At 31.5% G+C, this 24,478-nt stretch overlaps 4 protein-coding genes across 11 annotated transcripts; 3 read left to right on the forward strand and 1 right to left on the reverse strand.

Annotated features, from left to right (window-relative positions):
- Window positions 1-5,504: 5,504 nt before the first annotated feature.
- LOC111305988 (UvrABC system protein C) lies at window positions 5,505-6,544 on the reverse strand. The gene has a single exon (XM_022903878.2). The coding sequence runs from the start codon at window positions 6,333-6,335 to the stop codon at window positions 5,739-5,741; it is 597 nt and encodes a 198-aa protein (XP_022759613.2). The 5' UTR covers window positions 6,336-6,544; the 3' UTR covers window positions 5,505-5,738.
- Window positions 6,545-10,862: 4,318 nt separating this feature from the next.
- Window positions 10,863-11,819, forward strand: LOC111305989 (uncharacterized). Its single transcript, XM_022903879.2, has one exon. The coding sequence runs from the start codon at window positions 11,191-11,193 to the stop codon at window positions 11,521-11,523; it is 333 nt and encodes a 110-aa protein (XP_022759614.2). The 5' UTR covers window positions 10,863-11,190; the 3' UTR covers window positions 11,524-11,819.
- A 4,033-nt stretch (window positions 11,820-15,852) lies between these two features.
- Window positions 15,853-20,246, forward strand: LOC111304878 (RNA-binding (RRM/RBD/RNP motifs) family protein). 8 transcript variants are annotated; one of them, XM_089750204.1, is made up of 7 exons: window positions 17,058-17,146; window positions 17,336-17,937; window positions 18,039-18,171; window positions 18,559-18,673; window positions 18,793-18,829; window positions 18,924-19,167; window positions 19,318-20,246. In XM_089750204.1, the coding sequence occupies exons 2-7, from the start codon at window positions 17,731-17,733 to the stop codon at window positions 19,536-19,538; spliced, it is 957 nt and encodes a 318-aa protein (XP_089606330.1). In that variant the 5' UTR covers window positions 17,058-17,146; window positions 17,336-17,730; the 3' UTR covers window positions 19,539-20,246. The 8 variants fall into 8 exon arrangements, with proteins under 8 accessions (XP_089606329.1, XP_089606327.1, XP_089606330.1 ...); XM_022901879.2 differs by having other exon boundaries at window positions 17,058-17,101; window positions 19,288-20,246; XM_089750205.1 differs by having other exon boundaries at window positions 17,058-17,101.
- A 2,369-nt stretch (window positions 20,247-22,615) lies between these two features.
- LOC111305990 (uncharacterized) lies at window positions 22,616-23,729 on the forward strand. Its single transcript, XM_022903880.2, has 4 exons — window positions 22,616-22,709; window positions 22,878-22,957; window positions 23,149-23,367; window positions 23,473-23,729. Exons 2-4 carry the CDS (start codon window positions 22,886-22,888, stop codon window positions 23,524-23,526), a joined length of 345 nt encoding a protein of 114 aa, XP_022759615.1. The 5' UTR covers window positions 22,616-22,709; window positions 22,878-22,885; the 3' UTR covers window positions 23,527-23,729.
- Window positions 23,730-24,478: the final 749 nt, after the last annotated feature.

Genomic DNA, 24,478 nt, shown 5'->3' on the forward strand with positions numbered 1-24,478 from the left:
TAATACTGAAACTTCGATCCTTAATTAATACTTGCAAATTCTTCTTGCCTAATTGCACTTAAACTTTGGCCCCTTTTAGATGAAAAAAATTTCATCAAATTGTCCTGAAAGTTACCAGCCAAATTTATTGGTAGTATTATTTAAGAGCTTCGGACACGAGGTGCTTTTCAATGGGATTGTAAAACAAACCCATGATTTAATGAGGCAGCTTTAGTGTTTTTTATATTTTGGCTAACAAAATAACGAATCTAACTTCCTATATTCTGTTGTTTCTTCATGTTTGATGGAGAAAGAATGGGAAATTAATAAGTTTTAAGTGCATCCTTGAGCTGTTCCAATTCTACTTTTAGTAAGGTATATAAAAACTGGGCTGTCGTAACTTTTGCAAGAAAAGCCACTGATGTTGGACATCTTTTAAGGAATTATTATTTCAATTATTAAGTTAGATTATTGTTGTGAATGATGCAATTAAGGGATTGATGGAGCGATTCTGGGTGTTGGTCGATTCCGTGACAGACGCTCCCAGTAGAATTCTAAAGTTTCATCTATGCGTAAGATCAATCTGTTTCTCAGAGAGAGGTGCCTCATAAGAAAAAAAAATTGTTGAGTTTTTAGCACAAACTTTTTTGCTGATCATAAAATCTATGGATTATTATATAAAATTGAAAGAGAATATTGTCAAAGCGTCTTTCAAGAAAAAAGCGATTATCATTCGACCCGACAATTGCATAAAACTGATTAATTTCTTTAGAAAATCAAAGCAAAGTGGAGAATATTTCTCGATTTAAGGGACAACCCTAGCCAAAAAAAAAAGGATGAAATGAGAGAAGATGCCTTCGGGATCGGGGTTGCCAATGAAGCTTGCCCTGGCCTCTATTTTTTTTTTTTTTCTCAAAACTGGAAAAATGAAAAATATTAGGCACTTTCAAAGACTTCAAACCCTGTACACGAGCATATATATAGATCATGTTTCCATCTTTTTTCCACCTTTTGGATGAAAATCAAATTTTCTTTTTTGATGCATTTAGAAGACAATAATCAAATTTGATTCCTCACATTGACAAATAACTTCACTAATTATAAACAAATTAAAAGTTGATTGAGTTTTGTCTTTTCCTTATGTATACAAAATCTTCCAGGCATATGGAAATATTATGTTTAATGTAATGCTTTTTATTTTATTATATTAATTGATTCATATGTTGAATGGTGACCTAATCATTTGCTAATTAATCAGGCAGCAAAAATGAGTGAATGGAGGAAAAGAGAGAATCACGACCTCACTTTCTTAGGAGTTTCAAGGGCCGCTCGCGCCTTTACTTTTTCATGAAAGCTGATTGGACACAAGACAACTTTTTGTTTGATGAAACATTGTTTGTTCTAAAACAATTCTATTGTCATTATCGTTTAATTACAAATATCTTTAACAGTTTCCTTCGGCCAATATTCGAGGCTTTAATCAAGTAAACTTTGTTTTGGCTAGCTTGAGGCTGCCTGCTCGAATCACACTACTAATCTCTACAATATAGCTGCAATTAACCTAATTTAATGAGGATGCAGATCATTCAAATATTCTGCTTTATTTGATAAGATTTTTTTTCTTAACAGAAGAAAATAATATGCAAAATGAATAATGTATCTATTTCATCTTCAGCATATTTTTGTCCTATCCTTTATAAAGAAGGAGAAATTATTTATTGGTAAAACAATTTTATAGTATGTTGCCTTTTGTTTTTACAGCATTTCAAGTTGATTTATTATGTTTTCCAATTATATTTTAGTTCTTGAATCTCAGATTTAGTCCAAATGGTTCTTCAGATTCTTGTTAGATTAGGATTTGATCCCCACTAGTAACATCACTTCTCCTTTGCATATAGCTGCCCTATTATCAAAAGCGATATAAAAGCTGCAATTCCTTTTGTTTTATGGGTTGTATACCTTTTTTTTTTTTTTGGAATTTTTATGGCTTATCTTTGCCTTTTAAAAATAATTAATAAAAAAGGAGAGAAGAATTTTCTTTTCTCTTCTTTGGGCTGTCCTGATATTTTTGTGTGCTTTTTCTTTTTCTACTTTGTCCTTAATTTCTAATTAATTCTTGGCCGTTCTTTGATAAAAATTATTTTCTGGGATTCCTTTCATTTTCTGCAGAGCAACCAAACGTCCCCAGATGACACATTGTGGCTAGCTATAAACATCATTCATGATTTCAATCATGTTTTTGGATTTTGCATTACTATAACAAAGCAGAAGCAGGCTGGAGATTCGCAAACTTATTAGAATATGAAGTCTGTCTAATGATAATATAGGTCATAGATTCTTATGGATGGGGTCGCTCGACCTGTCATTCAATCAACAATAATTTCCATTTTCATTTCACAGTTCATACTTCATACTCATTCAGCACTACTACTTTGTTCCTTCGAAATTAACCTGGAAATTGTACTGGACATCCGACACGTGATTGTGGTCACTAATGTACCGTCCTCCACTGTTACTTTGACAATGCCATAAAACCTACAAAATTTCAGAAAAAAAAAAAAAAAAAACTTGATGTTTTATCAAAGAAATAATAGGGGGAAATAAAGTTGGTTTTGAAGGTAGCCAAATCATTTGCCCCGTTTTTTATCCCCCTTTTTTTTTGCTTTAAGAAAACTTTTCTTAATTTTTGTTATTTGGTAGAAAGGAAAAAGGAAGGAAGGAAAGAGAGTGAAAGGAAAAAACAAGTTTTTTTTTTTTTTCAATTTTTGCTTGGTTTTGTAGGAAAAAAATAACATTAACGACGAAAATGGGTGGATTTGCATCTTTATTCTTTTTCAAATTCAATCCTTTCAAATATGAAAACAAACACTCATCAATATAAAATTAACAATTTTATTTATTACTTTACCTTTAACCTCTCTTTTATTTCTTTTTATTTCTCGTTTTTCATAACAAATACAACCAAAGATTAGGTAGTGGAGTCAACTGACTCCACTGAAATTTAAAATTCTTACACATAGTTTAGTATAATTTTGAAATTGATCCCATTTAAAAAAAAAAAAAATAGAGGGGTCAATATATTACATAAAATAAATTTAGGGTCAACTTATGGTTAGTAGGAAGTAGAGATCACATATTCAAACATGTTAAGTATGGATAAAGCCAAACAAAAAAAAATATAAAGACCTAGCCCGAAATTGATAAGATTGTTGAGATGAACCGTTGCCATCATATTGTTCTAGCTTAATTATAGCTTTCTTTCTATTTTTTTTTTTTTTCTTAGTTCGGGAAATGAATGTTAAACTTATAATATAATCAAATTTAAAAATCTGGTCAGCAAAATCACAATCACCCCTTCTTAAATATAATTGTGAAAAATAAACGATGAAAATGAAAATTTTTCATTAATGAAATAGATCCTTTATCACATTTGCAGTTTTCACCAACTACACAATAACGTTCACGAAATTATCATTTGATTCACAGGCCGTTTTGCATTTCTTACATCTTTTTGGTCTTTTCTGGTGGCACTGATGTAAATGGTTGAGCAACTAGCTAACCTAGCTAGTTCCTACTCCAATACATTGCATATGCTTGCACCACTTTCGTGTTAGATCCAATGAATTTTTTCTTGTTTTCATGAAAATTCATTTGATTAAGTTTTTGACTAGCTATACATTTTTAGCAATGAGTGTACTCACTAATAAAATTACAAATCCAATGATTAAGTAAAATCCCATTTAAAATGGGCAATAATCACTTAAAAGTTTGAATTAATGAAGATAATTAATGTTTACTTTCAGGAAAGGATAACAAAATAATTAGGTGACTTTCTATGGATAGCCCAGCAAACAAAACACACAATTAAGCATTTTTCACTTTATGTTACATTTCCTAATCACACAATCGAAAGAATAAACAAGATATATGTGAATTCTCCTAAATTTCCTATGGCTTATTCATTTTTGTGAAATTTGTAAACGACCAATTGCTGATAACAAGTAATATAATTCATGAGCTTCAGATATATAATGCAATAGTTGAGCCTAAAATTAAGGAAAAAAAGAGAACTCAATAGTTGATACAAACTGCCTAACTAAAAATAAATTAAAATCGTGAAAGCAATAAATGAAAGGTGACGACCAATCTCTCTCTCTCTCTCTCTCTCTCTCTCTCTCTCTCTCAAAAAGACTTTAAACATCACCGTACAATAAAAGAAGAATATTATTTGCTCCTTAATTGGATGGTCGTCTATAGCATCAAAGCCTTGCAAGAACTGGTCCTGTTGAGACAAGTAAAGAAATTGAGAGGAAGAAAGTTATCACTTTTTGCATGGAAAGTTGATAAATGCCGCGTTGATAAAGGTGGCTAATGTTTTCTTTTCATAATTTTAGGTGTTTTTTAGGTTTCAGGTTAAGAAGCCATGTTAAGGGTATTCGGTTGGTAGAAAGCTGCCCCTCAATTATTTTTCCCATTTTGCTTCTCGCTTTCTATAAAAAAAACAGGCCATCTTTTCAATAGGCCCTTGAAGACTTCAGTTGTCCAATGCACATGCTTTATATTCGCCTCGACCGTGCAATATCAATAATAGAACCAAGCACGCCGATCATTTTATCCGTTCAAAAAAATTTTAAAGTTTAAATTCTCACCTTTCTTGAATAAAAAATTAATCAGGTTTTTTATTCGTTTTACGTTGCTCGATATCATGTGGAGAATTCAATGGGCCGTACAGATGTTGGCCTGGGCTGCCATTTGGGCTTTTGTTGGATCGGATGACAGAAAGTTTGTTATTAGATTAGTTTAGTCGAGCCAGAAGCCCATAACCACTCCTAATGGGCACAAGTCTGTCACAAGCTAAACCCAAACGCTAACCATGCCCAGTGCCTATCTTAACTTGAAACAAATCTCTCTTGTTTTGAAGATGAATGAATGAGATAAGAGATTTTTTTTTTTAACTTATATTTTGATAATTGAAATGTAAATGAGACATATCGAAAATAAATTAAATTAAATAACAGTAATAAATGAGACAAAGGACTATTTAATTACTACTAGGAAAGAAAACAGGAATGTTTTTTTTTTTTTGGCTGAGTTTATTAATTTAGGTTGCAAGTTGCAAGAGAAGTAATTTGGTGGTTTTTTCACAAATATTAAATTAAGCAGGGGGTGAAAGCACTGTTGTTAGTAAATATTTAAATATGGAGGAAAAGCAAAAGACGACGACAATTTCATTATCTTTTTGGGCGGTGATTACATCTTTGTCAAAAAGGTACTTTTTAGGATGCCTAGCATCGAACAGAACCTACACTCAACCTTGATTTGCAGTTGAACTTAATTTGTTCATGTAAAATTGTATTCTTTAAAATGAAAACCAGCACTTATTATTATGCAATATCCATACAGTATATGTAAGTGTTTGGGAGAATCCGCAAAGAAACCAAATATGAGACGTCAAGAAAAAAATATCATATGTTTCTCAGCCATTTAAACTTGTCGTGAATCATTTCATCACTTTGGTGTTCCCCTTTTAAAAATGAAAAATACCCTTTTATAATTTGCTTGTAAAAAGCCCAAAGAATTATATGTCGCTTACATATTGTAATCACACGCATGGCACTAAGTTAGCTACCATTTTTCACTTCCAAGATGAAGAAAATTAACACCATTAAATATTCTACAATCTAGAGAAAATACTTACTAAAGAAACATGATATATGTAACACAATACTAATATTAATTGCACACTAATTATAATGAAGTCACCATCTATATTCAGCATATTTTCCCAAGGATCCTTTCCAACTACTAGAAACACTCCATTGATCAGAATTAGCCACCGATGACACCCCATTTCCACACTTAGCCACCGTCCTCACGCTCTCTATCAACGCCTCCGTTCGAGCCTCCTGCGCCAGGATTTCTGCTAATTGGTCTGGACTTATCACCAGCTTCACCTTCCACACGCCACTGCTGTTATACCTCGGCAGCACCTCCGCTTCGGTTCTCTTCAACACCCTTTGCTGATCAAACGACATGCGATATGGAGTATTCATAGATGAAGAAGTTGATATAATACTGTTACTCTTGCTTTCAAGGTTGTTGTTTTGACCGTTTTGTTTTGCGAAGTTGTTGGTGCGAGGGAGGAGATAATAGAGCTCGCCTGCATGAAGCTCTTCGTTGTGAAGGAGAGGCTGAGAGAACAAGTCATGTTTGCGGTAAATGGCATGGCCTGGGAACTCGTTGGTTATGCACTCTGCCGTGATGGGTGCGAATAACTCCATGATGCCGCCACTGGATGTTACCACTTTTACCATTTCTTCAACTTCTCCAAACCCTTTGAACACACAATTGCCCATATTAGGTCTTCGGTGCTAATAATCTTCTTCTTGCTATCGTTTTTAGATAGGGAAAGGCAGCTTTGTGGTTTTATGGAATGGAATCTTTAAAATCTTGTTGAAATATAAGTGGAGAAAAACAGATGAAGAGGTGAGAATGAGAGGAAAGGGTTTTCTTAAGGGTTTCCTTTCGTCGGTGCGTAGCCGACACAAGTATCCTTGCCCTTGCCATCCCAAAGTCTAAAATCTTGTGGCTTTTGTAGTGGGATGGCCCACTTTTCTTTGCTTGGATGGTAAGAGAAAGATGCACCGTTGATATTGGAAAGGAAATATAACTAAAAACCAGAAGATAAGAAGAATTTGGATATGGAATATCTATTCTTTTTCTTTCTTTCTTTCTTTTTTTTTAATTTCATTTTTTTGTAAGTAAAAAGTCAACGTTTGGTCCGTCAAGACTACATAAGCATTTGAGATCATGTTCATCATGGTCAATTGCACCATCAAGTGTGCTCATTCCTTTTTACCGTTTGCTTTTAACAAGTGGAGCCCAGTTTTCGGCGACTCCGTCATGAAAAGAATAGAAATGTCGGATTGCTTAATCTTGACTCTTGAGCATATATCGTTATGCTCGGGAGCAAAATTAAACCTTGGGAGTGGTTTCATTGACTTGTACCATGGAAATTAACGTCGTCTCGTATTTGCTCAAGTGAAGTTTATTTTCCAGTGAGGCGACAAATCAAGTTTTTTCATACTAACGTATAAGTTTGGAGAGATGTTGAAAACCCAACAAAATATATATATACTCAAGTGAAGTTTATTTTCCAGTGAGCCGACAAATCAAGTTTTTTTATACTAACGTACAAGTTTGGAGGGATGTTGAAAACCCAACAATATATATATATATATATATTGGGTAGGTCAAAGACAGGAATGGACCAGGAGATTCAGATTGATCTCAATGAAAATGAAAGCTGATCCATTAATCATATAGGACTCCACTTCTAGTTTATAACACCTAGTCAAATATATAGGAATGGATCCTATATATTGCTTAGATGAATCATTAAAGGACGACAACGGAGCATATTTACAGCTTTCGGTAGCAATGGCACTCGTTGAACTCAGTCAAAATTTTCAACCATGGTTATGAAATGATGGACTAATAACCCTCTAAAGTAGGTAGATTCTTTACAAGTGGCTTAGAAATGTTTAGGGCTAGGCTTGGCTAAATGTAGGAAACTTCTGTTGGTATTTACAAATTAGAACAAAAATTTGCCCGAAAACTTTATGTTCTTTCTTTGGTACACTCTATACACACTTCATTCTCACTTTAAACATAACATAAAACAAACGAGTCATATTTTCTCTTTTGTTATGCTTAAAATGATCATTAGATATGCATAGCATATGCAAATAATATTATCCTATTTCGATAAAGATGTGGGATTAATTATGAAGTAATTATCTGCTTTTAATAACTTGGGAGACAGGTTTGCTGATGATTAAGGATTAGGTTTGGCAAAATTACTCAAATTTTGAAGCTAGTAGGTAATTAGAGGTGATAACACATCTGCAGGGAGAAATTAAACTTTAATCGTTACATTAATTATTTATTAAGTCATGTAGATAATTATAACTAACGGTTCGAACTTTCAAATATCGGCATAATAGTGACCAATTTGCATACATTTTATTCACCTCTGGCTTTGGTACGTCGATGATTTGTCCTTTGCGATCATCACTATATATCTATATAGTTGGAGGCATGATGGCTTTGGCTGAGAAAGAACTGTTGAGAATTGAAAGCCGTTGAGAATCATATCATTGCATGCTAGAAGAAGATCGCAGCATCAGGGCTTCGGACTATAAATTGTCACTTTATTTATTTATTTTTTTTCTGGTTCACCTTTCTCTTGCTCTTACTTTAGCATTTCAGTTACCGATACAACCCACCCACAGACGTTGAAATTCTTCAATTAAACCCTTTAAACTTTGAGCAATCCCATAAAAGCCCATTAGGTTGGACCGGAACTGTTTTATTTTTTAAAGGCCCAATTGAAATTGTAGTGAAAAAAAATGCATCTAAATGGAAACTTTTGAAAAGTTCTAATATATTAAAGAGAAAAGTTAATCAGTATTTAAAAAATAAAATTATAATTAGCGTATTAGTTTTTTAATTTAGTGAAATTAGTATATTAAGGTAAATTTTATTGAAATAGTAATTTAATTATTCTTAACTAGTGTTTATAAATATTGAATCTTATATTAAATTAAAATTATTTAAAATAATAATTATCATTATTTCATACACTATCGATAAAAATAGTTGATCATACAATTTTAATTTATAAAGTTTTTTCATTGAATCGTTATCGAATTCTCATTTTGATTTTTTCTTTAACTAAATTTAGAGTTTCAACTTTTAGAGTTAATAACATCCATGATTTTTAAATTTTTATTCAAATTTTATTTTGATTTTTTATTTTTACCAAATTTTAATTGAATCCCTAATTACTAAAAATTGTCATAATTTGATCATTTTCATTTATAAAAACCATTTAAATTAACAGAAAATGTTACTTGATGTCACATGAATGGTGTCAACTGAGATCTCGTATGACAAACAAAGAGATCGAAATAGAATTTTGTTCAAAGTTTAGGGACTAAAATGATGTTATTATCCAAAATTTGTTTATATTTTAAATATATTTTATAAAATATTAATTTTTGAAAATCTATTTTTATTAAAAATAAAAAATATTTAATGAATAAAGTATATTATAATTAAAAAATATTAAAAAATATTAAATATAAAAAAATCAAGATAGTAGTATCACTAGTCTCTAAACTTTGAGTAAAATTTTATTTTAATCATTTTATCTACCACGTGAGATGTTAGTTGATACTATTCATATGATACCAATTGATATTAACGTTTAATTTAGATAGTTATATAAACGGAATGATCAAAATAATATAATTTTAATCAATTATAATCCAATTAAAATTTTTAAATATTAAAGATCAAAATAAAATTTAATTCAAAGTTTAAAGACTATGGATATTATATATCCTAACTTTTATACTTAGGGATGGCAAACCCCTCATAATCGATGGTTTCCTATTCGACCAGATTGTTTAGGGTCTTTTTTTTTTATCGAATTTTTGGTTGGATTAGGTAACAATAAAAAAATTTTAGGGTTGGGTCGGGATTGGGTTTAGGCAAACCCACTCCGATCTGACCCTATATATATTTGTAAAAAATTATTTTTAATCATTTATTTAAATTTATATTGATTTATTTTTATTTTATATTTATTTATATTTATATTAAAAACAATATTTTATTAATTTTAAATTGAGTAGAGTCAAATCAATTTTTGGTATAAAATAATTTTTAAAAAATTATGTCAAATCGAGTTCGAATATTATGGATATAAAATCAGATTAGATTTATAACGAGTAAAAACACATCTCAATCTGATATGTTATCATCCCTATTTATACTAGTCTCTATGTCCCAAAATTATTCTCTTTATGACTTTTTTTTGTCCAACTAACTCAACTTTTGTCATTATTTTAAATAAAATAATAAAATTAAAAATAAGATTTGTAAATTTTGAGTTTCAAAAATTTTAAAGCATATATTTTTAAAATTTTTATATAATATTATATTTTTAAAAAAATAAAATCTAAGTAGAATTATTTTGACAAAAAAAAAAAATCTTTAGGAGACAATTATTTTAGGAAGGAGGGAGTATAAAGTTAAAATGCATTTTGTCCACACCTTCATTGGACTTATCTTCAATTTCTTAAAGTTAAATAATTGATCTGAAAATTATGACAAACAAATATTTAGTTTTTCATTGAATCATGAGGACTAAAGAATGTGCTTACAAGGAAAACAAAACTGTAACACATGTTACAAGTAAATTTTTTTTATGTCAGTTACAATTATATATAAAATAAATTAGAGATGATTAATTTTGAAACTAACCATAACTCATAAGCAAGTAACGTGCAACAAAAAGCAGACTCTGAGACAAGACAAGAATCACGGGAACTCACACTCAATGATAGAGAGAGTAATGATATAACGCATGACTCGTAAGTCTTATCTTAGTTGTTGCGTTTGGCCCTTTTCCCATGGTTATAGGTATTGGTTAATTTATTTTTTTGTCTTTTAAATTAAGATCGGCTGCATTCAACTTTCAAGTCCGACTATAACAACATTATAAGGGTTATCGAATTTGAATTTGAATTTAATTTATATAATTATTTTAAAAAATAATGTTTAATAAATATAAATATCTATACATTAAGATTTTTTTTATAAAAAAACTGTGATATAAACATGAGTACGTGACTAATTAATTAAATGAGCATTCATTTCATCCCCAAATTTTTTTTTAATCTAAAATTAATCCCCCATTTTTTGTCATTTAATTCGTGCGGACTGTGAAACAAAATCCTTTTAAGTTCACGGCTTACTGTTGGGGACCAACTTAATTGCCTGCTGCCATCTGTAATTGTTTTGAATTAATAGTAATTAATAGGCTCTCAATCTCATAAATAATTGGCGTAAAGTCTCAGGCTTCTAACTAGAAACCAGGCGCAAGGGCCGAAGGGACCAATTGTACGTTACATTTAATTTTTCTAACGTGTGTATGAAAAGGCATAACTGATGCCTGAAAGGCCAAGTTTTTTCAGGAAATTCCCATTGAAAACATGGATTGACTGGCAGGCACCAACCCCCCATACAGTTCTCGTGCGTGGGTTTGCGTATTTATGACAGGGAATTGATTGCTCTTATATAAAGGGAAAGTACGTTACCACATTTACATATATTGACAGAGAGAGAGAGAGCGAGACGGGAATGGGGAATTGGTTTGGGAGATCAACCTTGATGGTGAAACGTTTGGAAAACGCTATTGAGATGATGAAGAACCGAGAAGATCAGGATGAGAGAAGGAAGAGCTTGGATGCACCGTCAAGCCCTATGAGGATTAAGGTGCGTATGACTAAAAGGCAACTGCAAGAGCTGAAGGCACATGCGGATATGAGCGAAGGGAATTCCGACCTTGGTCGCTTGATTGTTAAGGAATGCTTGGAAGGTAGATTGTCTCCTCATGTTGTAGTTGGACAAAGTCATGTTTCGGAGGATTCAACATTAAAGCGTTTGAGTTTGAGTACTATTGATGAAGAATGATTTGGAAATGAGAGTTGTAAGAGATCTTACGTGAGAAAAAAGAAAGTTGGGTATGTTTTCAATTTTGTTTCTATCAAACAAAATGAAAATATGATCTTTTAATCCAAAAAGCAAAGAAAATTGTTGTTAATTGTTATGATTTGTAAAATAGAATGTTTGGGTTGCTTTGGGTGACACAAGTCCCAGTGCTTCAAGGGCAATAGTTGAGGGTGGGCTAGACTTCCAGAGTTCGACATTTCTTGGGTTCTTAAGTGTTAAAGATATCCAAAAGTCAATGAAATGGTTTCGTTGATCAATGCCTTGGGCCGAAACATCGATGTTGGATTCCTGATTTTTTTTTTTTTTAACTTTATTTATATGGGATTTGTATGAATTATGAAAAAGGTTTTTCTTTTTTGGGGATTTACTTTTTGAACAAATGAAAAGACGCCAGCCAGCCAGCCAGCCAGGATGGCGGTCACGAAATCAAACATGGGATAGCAAATCAATATTTGGATGGAAAACAGGGTATAAATGAATAATTCTTAGCTGTTCACGATAGGTCCCAGTTTGGTAGGAATGCCGTGCTGTATTTTGGTTTGACGAATGGCATCGGTTATATGGATTGGCGGTTGGGCACGGCAAATTAGCTCCACAAAATTTATAGAGTCTTCGGTGACCGACCGAAAGAATGTTGTTCCGTTCGCAGGTTCCAACAGCTGGGCCCGTCACTTCAAATTGCTCGCAGCTACGGGTACTTTCTAGGCGGCCCTCCTAAATCTCAACGTCATAAGTCCTACCCTCGTAAGCTAAGGTCTATGGTTAGACATTACTGTTTGTCTGCACACATTAAGTTTTACAACTGTAATTTCAAGAAAAAAGCAGTTTTTGCTAATGAACTAATGGTTCTATTTTGTTAAGTTTGTTAAGTATTTAAAATGATATTTAGAAAGAACATATTAATCAGTATTTTTAAAAAATTTATAAAATTTTCTTTTAATTGCATTTGATATATATTGTAAGGCCTAAATCCTATATTCTTTAAACAATTGTAATCATTTTTATGTACAAAAAATAAAATAAAATAAAATAATATGAATTGCAGTTTTTTTAAAGTACAAATTTATTTTAACTAATGTTTTTCACACAATGTAACATTTTCCTTGAACAAATAGCATAAGATAACAAATATATATTTTAAATAAGATAGCAAATAGTTATTTCTCTTGCAATCTTAATAGTCAGTACTGTACTGGTAAGCGTATCATTTTTGTTATGGTGCAAGTACGTACGAATATAGATGTTTATGAATTTACATGCATTTTTAATAATTTATCTATAATGTATATATACACATATAAATATACTTCGATTACATACATTTATATGTTAATATAGATTTTAAAAATTATAAACATTTAATACCTAAAATTTTCATATCTCGAATAAATGAAACTAATATACAAATATTAGGAAAATACAGTAAGTTATAGTTCAATAGCTTAAGTTAAGAACTTATATTATTTTTTTGATGAAATTATGAAAAATAAAATTTTATAAAAAAAAAGTATTAAGAATCGATTAAAAGAATAAAATAAGTTTAAAAATTAAAAAAATACAAAATACAAAATGTAAAATGTAAAATGTTATATCAACTGGCATGATCCGTTCGAATTGACATGATCACTATTGATTGATACGAAAGACAAACCGATACACAAAATTATATAGATTGATTTTCTTCTAAAAACGGTATGTATAAGTACAAGCCGATGAGACCGATACTGATGACTACTTTCAACTTTCCCTAGGACAATGGTTTAAATTTTGAACTTACACATTAAATTAGAACGTTATGAGGGAAATATTCGGATTTTCGGAAATATAAATATTGTTTGGATTCTAGTAGTAGATAAAAAAAAAATCATAAATTGGAGTTATATTACATGCTCCCCACCGTCGAAAAAGGAGTGAGATTAAGACTTGGCATATGGTTGCGCCAAAAAAAAAAAAAAAGAGCATGGAGGAGTTGGTACGTGTCAAGAAATTGACACCTGATGTAATTAAAAGGAAAATAAATTAAATAGTAGAATGAACGGATAATGCAAAGGTCATAGAAAAGAGAAAAACATATCTCCCCACGTTACAGTCTCACGCGCTTCCCACTCATCATATGCAGGGGCCTCCCCCCAATCACCTACGTTATCTCCCACTGTCAATAATGCACCATAATTCTCTATTCACCGTCCGATTTTAACTTCACAAGTATTCTAATCCGCCATCTAACGGCCTGAAAGAAATCTTGATGAAGAAAAATCGAAGATAATAATGGAAAGCAAAGCACCGGCCAGTTGCATGTGCGAGCCTCTGACGCTTGACCGTGCTGCTTTTCTTTTTGTAGTCTTCATGTGGATGAATAGTACGACACTCCACGCATTTTCAATTATTCCAACGCTTTTTTTTTAAGATTCTTTTTGATAAATTAAAAGATTAAGTACGAAGCTTTTAATATTAAATTTGATAAGTATTAATTTAATTATAAATTTAATTTAATACTTTAATAAAATTATATTATTTATAATTGTAGAAGATTAAAATCTGAAAATTAATCATTTTATCTTTTTATTTTTAATGTAGATAATGAAAAATTATTTAAATAATAATAATTTTAAAAATTTTAAAAGAATTTATTAAATATTTTTTTGCATTAAATAATAAGTAGATTTATAACTACTTATTTTATTTAACACTTTTTTATTAAAAAATTTTAAAATGAATTTTAAAATATAGTCAAACATATTAAAAATTTTTATTGTCAATGAAATAAAAAATTTCAATGATATATCCGACAACGCCTAATTAAACTTTTTTCAATGTCTCAGCTCGGCTTGGTTGTCTCCAAGCCAGCCTCCAACGTCATCTTTATCCTTTCCTACACTTTTTCTAATTAAACTTTTTCCATTGTCTCAGCTCGGCTTGCTTGTTTCTAAGCCAACCTCCAACAACATCTTCTCACACTTTTTCTATGACTCGAATTTTCATTTTTTTTAATGTTTTTGTTTTTCCACTTTAAAAAAGTAATTTTTAAATGCTCCAAACTTTAAAATATGATCATAAATTTGTTTCAAAATAAAAAATATGGTGATAAAATTACATCAATTGAAATCTTGGTGATAAATTTGAACCAACCATAGAAATGTAGTAGTAAAATTGCATTTTTTTTACATTAATTTTTTGAACCATTATGAAAATAATTTTGTCTTATGAATCAAATGAAATGGGGCATGCTGCATGCACCACAAGTTGAATCAAGTGAAACCATGAAAGCAAACAAATACTGTTAGAGTATCGTCCCATCCAATCATTTTTTTCTTAATATTTACAAAATTTAGGCCTAAATTTGAAATGTGGCAATCATGAGTCAAATCTGTTCTTTAATCTTCACCTATGCATTTTTTAAGAAAAAAAATGATATCATTTGTGCATGAAACATAACATCCCCACCACACCAAATTCAAAGATTGAAGTGCATAGTCAATATAGCACAAAGAGAGAAGCAATTCATTGATGTCCTTAAACATTCTTTTTCATAATAAAAAAATATTATGAAAATGTAGGTGGACTATATGGAGGTAGACATCTTATAGAATCAAAATAACCATCCCCACATGCATGCAACAAGAGAATTAAAGTTTTATCTGATTATTATATACATGCAGCTTGACTTTTCCCTTTTAATTTTTTTGTAAACTTTTTAATAAGTAGCTTTTTAACATGATAAATACTCAAGCATGATTTGTTAGCAAAATATTAAATTATAATTTAAATTTCGATAATTTTAAATATAAAAAATAACAAATAAAATAAACTTTTTATTTATCGATAATGAGATTAAATTTCATAAGTAGATTAAAATATTATCAATTATTTATGTAATTATCATACTAATTTGTTTATTTTTTAAATTAATATAACGAAAGGAGTGATAGCTTTTCAATCTCGTTTTTAGAATTGAAAAATTGTCAACAATTTGCACAATATAAATAACTTTTATCAAAATAGACAAAAAGATTATGAGAAAATAAAACTAGGGTTGTTATTGAGAGAACCAATGAGCTATGGCTGTGAATTAGATTAGGGATTTAGGAGTTTTGATTTTATCTAAACTTACTCGAAAAAAATTCAGATTTGGATTGCTGTCATTATCAACGCTTAGTTGGCTAAAACCTACAGTCCCATCCTCCCAAGCTCAGCCTCCGTGTAGTAGGCTACTAGCCGCCAAGAGAGTCGACAAATCCCCAGAGTTGGCAACTATAAATCAAACAAGCAAGCAAGAAAAAAAAATCCGAGAAGGGAAAAGTGCTGAATAATTTAAAAGCATAAAAAAAAGTTAAAAAAAAGAGGTTTGACCGAACTCTTCGACAGTCCATGGCCGTTGGCGTTAGTAGCGACAGTCATGATTTGGGTTCCAGACGATTTTTAATCACTGGTAATATCCGGTAAAAATATCGTTACCCTTTTTTTTTTTCCATTATAAACGCCGCTTACTACGCTTTGACGCTCACCACTAAGTTTCTTTCTATTTTTATTGTTTATCCTTTTTATTTTTTAATTATTATATAATAGATGAAAAATCAGGAAATAGAAATAGATAAATTTAACCTATTGAGAATTGCTACATTAGAAACTCCAAGGCCTTTATTTTCTGTTATGTAAATATATATATAGCTTATTTTGTTTTGTTTAATTATAGTGATATATATGGATTTGGTAAAAACAGCATGATTTAAGAGGGGACCCTTGTTGTCAAAATGGGAAGGCATGTCAGTGGATAATGTTTAGATGAAATTAGGATGGGTTTGATTAATGTACAATGGACAAAACATTAATGATGTTCAATTATTTTTTTTTCAAATGTTTAATTATGTAGTCGAACAAAGTTTAGGGTGATTGATTCAAAATTTAATTCGTTTAATTTATATAATTATTTTTAAAAAATAAAATTTAAAATTTAAATTTAAATATTTATAATATTTTTTTATATAATTAAAACTGTACTTAAAAAAAAAAAAAAACTTACGATGATCACTTATGATCAAATTAGTTAAGGGCAATTTGGGGTTTCGAGAATTTGTGGTGTTTATTCTAGAAAAACAAGGGTGGTTAATTATTAACTGTTAACCTCCTTAATTTATTACTATTATCCAAAACAATTTAAAGAAAAAAAAAAAAAAAAAAGACTTTAGAAGGGTGTGCCAGAAAGTTTTGGCCCACCAAACATAACCCCAATACTGTACTTTTTGGGTTAAGGGAATAGGAAAGCTGCAGAGGACGGGAGTCGAACGAGCCGAATAGACAGAGACATTTCCAAAGGTAGAAATAGAGTTGAATGAATGATAACTCAAAGACCCACAAATGGCAGAAACAGAACATGCAATATTACGAGGGAGAAGAAAGAGAGAGGAAAATGGAAGGTTGGATACAGCGAAGCAGATCCCCCCTCCCACACGCTGATAGATATTATAATATATATGTATATGTCTTTGTTTTTCTTTGTTGGAATACAAAAGATAGAGAAAGTGGTGATACAGCGAAAAAGGTTGGGTCCTTGAATTTTCATTGGACAACCTTGCCTACTAATGTCGTGGGTGCCCACTAGCAGCTTTTTTGTCTTTTTTTTTTTTTTTCTTATTTTCGCTTCCCTGCTGCTTCTTCATCCTTTAATCACCCTTCTTTCTTTCTCTCTCTTAATTCTGTTATAACTTGGTATATATAATATATATTTAACACTTGTTGATAAGTGTTTCTTTTTATTTTCTGGCCCTCTCAACAGTAATGATTTTCTTGTTACGGGTATCGTTGTTGAGGAATCTGAGGAGTTTTGGTTGTGAAAAAGTAGCAGTTATAGCATTAGAAAAACAACAGGTAGAAGAAGAAGAAGAACATCACCAAAAAAACAAAAACAGGATACGCGGGTGCACGAGTGCTTGAGGAAGGGCAAAGAGGAAGCAAAGCTTTGGGTTTGATTGATGTGATCATTCAAACAAACGGCTATATCAAAGTTCCTTTTTTTTTTATAATTTTGTTTTATCATTTTTTAACCACTCTATATTTGGCTTCTGGAGTGGTTGGTTGTTTTTTTTTTTAATTTTTGGTTCTTGGTTCCTTTAGCCTTTTTTCTTCAAGCTCTATTTCCCTGTTTTATTTGGGGAGTCTGGTCTGTTTTCTATGTCTCAACAAAGGCAATTTCAGATGGTGGGTGGTAACAATCCAGGGCAGTATAATGACACAACTTTTACAAAAATTTTTGTTGGTGGATTAGCTTGGGAAACTCAAAGAGATACCATGAGGCGTTATTTTGAGCAATTTGGAGAGATTCTTGAGGCTGTGGTAATCACAGATAAGAATACAGGGAGATCCAAGGGTTATGGCTTTGTAAGCTTATTGATCCTTTTTGAAAAAGCCTTGTTTATTTATTTTCTTATCCATTCTATAACAGTAACAGTTGATCCCTTCTTAATAATTTTCATTTCCAGGTTACCTTTAAGGATCCAGAGGCAGCTATGAGAGCATGTCAAAACCCTTCTCCTATCATTGATGGAAGGAGAGCAAACTGCAATCTTGCTTCATTTGGTGCACAAAAGACTCGTCCAACAACTCCTCAATACGGTTTCTTTCTTTCTTCCCTTTCCTTTTTTTTTTTTTTTTGTATTAATTCTTGTCGAAATGCCATCTACTTATCTATTATCAAATCTTTATGCATATGTTAAATAGTCTTGCAATATTCACTCTAACATTTGGTCATTTGGGTGAGAAAAAGGTCATTGTTTGATAATAATATTTCAAATGTTTAACATTCCCTTTTAATTCATGCTGAAGATACGTGTTTGTTACTATTATTGGGAAAACCTTTTCTTCTTGGCTCATTGCCATCATTTCAATAATGTTTCAAGCTCAAGATAAGTGGCTAGTCAATGTGATCTGATAAACCGAAATGTGAATCTAAACTCCTAGAGATATAAAATAATTTAATTTAGGAAGAACAATTAAATGCAGGGGCAGGACGGTTTAGAGCACCTGGATTGATGGCACCGCCTGGTTATCATGGTTCCTCATCAACTTATATCCAACATCCTACCGGTCAATATTCAATTCCTTTCTCAGCTTACGGGTGAGTTCAAGTATTGTAGAAATGAAATCCAATGGCATTTCTTTCTAACCTGCATTTTAGTACTCTTCATTGTTTCATTTATTCTGTTTCATCTCCCACCTTTATTTGTTTACTTTCAGGTATACTGGATATTCACAAGACAACATTTATCCTTTGGTTAGTGTTTACAAACAGATATTGAAAAATAATAACTAATATGCTATGTCAGTTCCTTGACATTGCTTTAGCTGAATTTAATGGTGTTTTGCAGAACTATTATAGTCTCTTTGGAGGTCAACAATTTTCACCTTACTACACTACCGGGGCATCAGTGACACCGGGGATTTTTCATAATTTTTATCCATATTATGCTCAATATGCACAAAATAGCCAAGCTCATGGTTTTGGAGTTCAATATCCCCAAATGGTACAATATCCTTTTTTGCCTCACCAGTATAACTCGACGGGAATCCTATCACTTCCATCTTCAATGCCTATTACAGCAACTACTGCAGGTGATTGTTTTACGCAACCTTTAAATACATTGGGAGAGTATTTTTACAATAGTTTTCAATCAGTTTATCTCTTGGTGTTTAATGCCTATTGCAAGAGAACTTTAATGCAAAATGCAACAGGTGTTAATTATCAAACAAAATATGCCGCAGGTGTTGCAACTACAACTACAGCAACTGCAGCAGCAGTGGTAGCAACAACTACAACAACTACAACAACAACAACAACAACAACAGCAACAACAGAAGTAACAACACCACCAATAACTGCATCACTACCCCCAGCAACAACAGCAACAACTGGGGTGGTGGGAACAGTGCCAGGCCCTTCACAAGCTTCTGGGAAACCTACTGAGAAGAAACCATCAAGTTAATCTGTGTTGAGGGATACAGTGTCTTCTACCTGACAATCAAGATCTTTTGAAAGGGAAGTAAAGGTCAAGCAAAAAGGAAACATTTGAATAAAAGGAATACAACAATTTATTGATTCAAAGGAATGATGGTTCATGCCTGATCACCAAGCATAACAAGGGATGGAACTAAAGAACTTCAGAAGGGGATTGTTCATTCATGGAACGGGCGCTTTAGATTTAAACCTCGCTCCACTAACTGTCTACAATTCATTCTCATTTCATGCCCGATAGGATTGTCTTATTATCATCATCTTTAGTCACCAATTCATCATACATGTTTGGTCTAGGATAGTAGGGAGTCTTAATTAGTTGTTAGCATTAGGAGAAGAAATCATATTCATTCATGTATTTGCATCAGGTGGAAACTAAATATTGGCTTTGGATTCTACCTTAGACACTAATTATTAGATGATTTTGTCTCGGTTGCAGAGAGCATCCGATGACAGTCTTGTTCATACTGGTAGCAAGTGGTTCAGAAGATTGATTTTGTATCTTTGAACCCAAATTTGATTGGTTGGTCAAGAAAAAAGGCGAGCTTGGATGGCTCACCCATTAGCTTATAATTTTTTTTTTTGTTTGTTCATTATTCATGATTGATATTTTTTCAAAGATAGGATTAGTTGGGATAATAAGATGCTATTAATTCCTTTTCTTTTTTTTAACAGATAATCGTCGCTTTTGTCCTTCATCTTTCGCTTTCATTGGCTATTCTTTTTAATTAATAGATCAAATCCTTCTTTTCCATGATCATCACTTTTGGGGTTTGATGCATGTGTTTGGAATCCAAGGGGATCGCATCTCACAAAAAAGAGGTCAATTGTCGGAGGGTATACCTTTTGCTTGTTTCGGAGTCAAGCATGCCGCTTGTATCATATCATGCTTCTGAGTTTTGATCCTTCCAATTCAATGAAAGCCCGGAAAAGTTTCTTCTATAAAAATGATGGGAAAATAAATCCAACAGATCATCTGAAGTGTGTCAAAAGAAGAAATAGGAGAAATACGGCTGTAGCTTTTACACCCTCCAACTCCAATTAATAAACTACCGTAAAGGGATTTTTTTTTCTTTTGGGCTTCTCCTCTGTTCTCAGCAACTGTTACAAAATATAAAAGTTGCAACAACGAAGTTGGTCGGTTCCAAAACATTTAAAAATGGTAATTGTTTAACATGTCATCATTGTCATTGTTGAGGAATGAGTATGAAAGGTTCTTGTATTAGTTAATTTTCTCTCAGGGTCGTCTGGTTTTAGGCATTTTTACTTTAGTGTTGGGTCATTATCTGTTTTACTTTTCTGGTAGTACTTGCATTTGGCGCAATTGTCCAAGATGGGCCAACCAGCATGTTGCATGGCAGAAGGCGTCACATTCTCAGTTGGTCTGAAATTCACTTCTCTTTTTTATCGATGGTTTGGTAAGATTTAGATCTTATAAAACAATCTTAGCAACATTTTTAATTTAATATTGCTCTTATTTTGATACAAACTGCAAGAAAAGTAGACCTAATTTATCTAAATGAATAAGAAAATATTTTGTAACGATTCAATTCGCCCAAAATTGCTGCCAAAACTATAGTTGATATTAATAGTTAAGAAGTAATTATTTTTAAAATAATAGTTAAGAATTAATTAGAATAATCAAAGAACGACAACTAAAGCCAATTGGGAAATCAATTAAAAGACAAACACAGCTGGACAACCCGGGACATAGTGGAAACAAAAGGAACAACAAATATAACTTAGTACTTGGTAGTGAGTAGTGACTGAGGATGACTACGGAACAGACTGGGAGTGGGTTTTTGTTTATTTCGAATTTAATTTGATTTTATATTTATAATATTTAAATTTGATTTAATTTAAATTTTTTTTATTTTTTTATATTTGAATTCGACACAATTCAATTTGATAATATAAAAATTATACTCGATTTGATTTAATATTTAATCTCATTCAATCTAATTTGAAATTAATAAAATATATTTTTTAATATAAATATAAAATTATATAAATATATAAATATAAAATTATATAAATAATTAAAAAATAATTTATATATATTAAGTTAGATTTACTTAAAATTCGATCTCAATCTGATTTTAATTTTTTTTATTATTACTCGATTTGAAAATTAAATTTTTTTTCTTTTAAATTAACTCAGTTAGATTGAATCGAGACTCATCGGGATGAATTGAGCTGTCAATTCTAGTAGTAACTTTGTACGAGCTTAAGCCTTGTAAGAACCTTTTTAAAAAAATTATTTTGGCGTTGTCATCATTTATTAGTGGCTTTGTTACAATAACGAAGGACTAGTACCGTGGGCATAACATCACAGGGCCAAATTTAGTGGCTTTTATTATAGGATTGTGAGATATAGTGAAATAATATGTTGGTTTTATCTGACCATATATATATATATATATTAGTTTTATGGAGCGATTGCAATTATAAAAATTTCATTATAATTAATCAATCAAAATTATATGATTATATATAATCTATTTAAATATTATATGAAATACATATTTATAAACAATGGATTTTTATATAATTATTAATTATAATTAAATAATTATATGATTATAATAAAAAATTGCAAGTAAAATACTCCCGTTTGCAATAGGGTAGAGAGGTATGTCAAATTCTATTTTTAGGATAAAATGCTCCCATTGCAATAGGGATAATTTATTCAATTGATTAATTTTTTAACGATTTTAACAAAATTTTGAAATAATTGTAAAATTCAAATGTACGTATGATTAAGGAAGCTATGGTATTTTCACAGCTAAAAATGATAAAAAAAAGTCAATAAATATATATTTGGAGCACATAAATCATTATTTTTTGAAAATGTAAATTTTTCGTTATATATTAAGTCAAGAAAAAAAGAAAAAAAAAAAAGAAAATTGACATATTCTCTTTTAACACCCGCTATTCCTGGAAAAAGAAACTTTCTGAGGCCTAAATTCAAATATGGGCCAGTTTGGTTTCATGGGCCTAGTTAATAATAGGAGCCCAATTTACACTTTTTATTTAAAACCCCCTTTTCTCAAAGTCCAAGAGAAACCCTAGCAACAGTTGATTTAAGGCGGCGCTGCACAGCTTGCTTCAGAACCCATCGCTCGCAGATTTCATCTCTCTGGTAATTCTCTACCTTTCTCTCTCTTTTCTTGTTTGTTTCTCCGGAAAATTATTGTTTCCTTCAAGAGATTTCCAAGAATTTCCTTTTCAATTTTAGTCTCGATATTATTATAAATCTTTATATCGATTGGGTTTTAATTGCATTGTTTATTTATTATAATGTTAATAGTTAAAGCGATGTCGTCAGTCGGCGAATCTGCTTGCTCTTACGCTGCTTTGATTCTCTATGATGATGGCATCGCCATCACCGTATCCTTTATGCATTTCAGGGTCCTATGGTTTATAATTTGAATTTTGTTTTTAATTTCTTTGATAGGAATGTGGAATGAAAAAAGGAAAAATAGGAATTTTGATTATTGTTGTTGAGAGAATGAGGGATTCGCCATATCCATTATGTATAAGAAGTGGGTTCTTTTTGTTTCTTTAACTGTCGCTAATAGGCTGAGAAGATTGCGACACTAGTGAAGGCTGCAAATGTCTCTGTTGAATCTTATTGGCCAAGTTTGTTCGCTAAGCTTTTCGAGAAGTGCAACATTGAGAATCTCATAACCAATGTTGGAGCTGCTGGTGCTGGTGCTCCGGTTGCCGCAGCTGCACCTATTGCAGCTGGTGGTGGTGGTAGTGCCGCTGCTCCACCTCCTGCTGAGGAAAAGAAGAAGGTGGGACTAAAAATTACAAATAAAAAAGTGGAGATCTCATTTCCTTGTCTTTAGTATTTTTTCGCACCATTTATTCTGATATATGATTCTTTGGTAATTTTGCAGGAAGAGCCAGAGGAAGAGAGTGATGATGATATGGGATTCAGTTTGTTTGATTAGGAGCTCCTTTCAGTGTGTGATTTGGGCATTATGCAATGATGGTAGTTGCTGTTATGAGTTTTATTGGTTTTGATATTTGTCTGTTAATTAGAAGACAATGGCTCTTTTTGAATGAAGTGACGCCGAGTAGTTATTCCTTTTTGAGTTGTATGTTTGAATCTTCCTATATATATAAGTATTCTAGACCAATTTGCCATTTGTCACTGATTGTTGAATTAATATGATTTATTCCATTGCAATGCATGCTTTTGTTTCAGATTGTTGTTTTGATCAGTATTTCGTTGTGCTATTAGTGACATCTCTTGATTTGACCCAACTGACATGATAGTTGTCTATACATGCTAACGGATTCTCGTTAGTACCTTTAACATTGGTGTCATTGCTCATTGGTTGTAAGCTATATTCATTCTCTATTTCTATTTTTGCTGAAAGTAGGTCATTTAAGCATTGCTTTGATATTTTGCTATGTGTTTCATGGATTTAGCAGTTTTCCTTTTCCTTTTGCTAAATGTATTGGCTGGCAGATATAGCATTTTGGTACAAAGAACATTAACTGAATATTCTATTATATCTGTTCTATTCAATTCATCTCCAATTATTTATAACCTTATTATTCCTTTACTAGAAAACCCGTTGTCTTGGATTCTGTAATCTGTCCATGACCGACACATGAAAGCGTTACTTGAGAATACTGTTCTTTCTTTGTCTAAAATTGAAGGGTGATTATCATAGACATAATTGGTATCAGATACAAAATTTTCTAGCGTGGTGCTCTGCTTGCTGGTTGTAATTTGTGACCACGACCAAAATGGTTGGTTGGGACTTGGGACTGGAATCACTTATCAGCAATCCCATAAATGATACTAATGATGACTCAGCATTACCAAGTTAGAATGTTCATTATCAGTTATCGGAAATTGCTACTTTCTTGTACTTGATATCTTTCATGATA

Source organism: Durio zibethinus, chromosome 21 (assembly GCF_047325235.1).
Source record: "Durio zibethinus cultivar Kanyao isolate XHJ-2024 chromosome 21, ASM4732523v1, whole genome shotgun sequence".
NCBI lineage: Eukaryota > Viridiplantae > Streptophyta > Magnoliopsida > Malvales > Malvaceae > Durio > Durio zibethinus.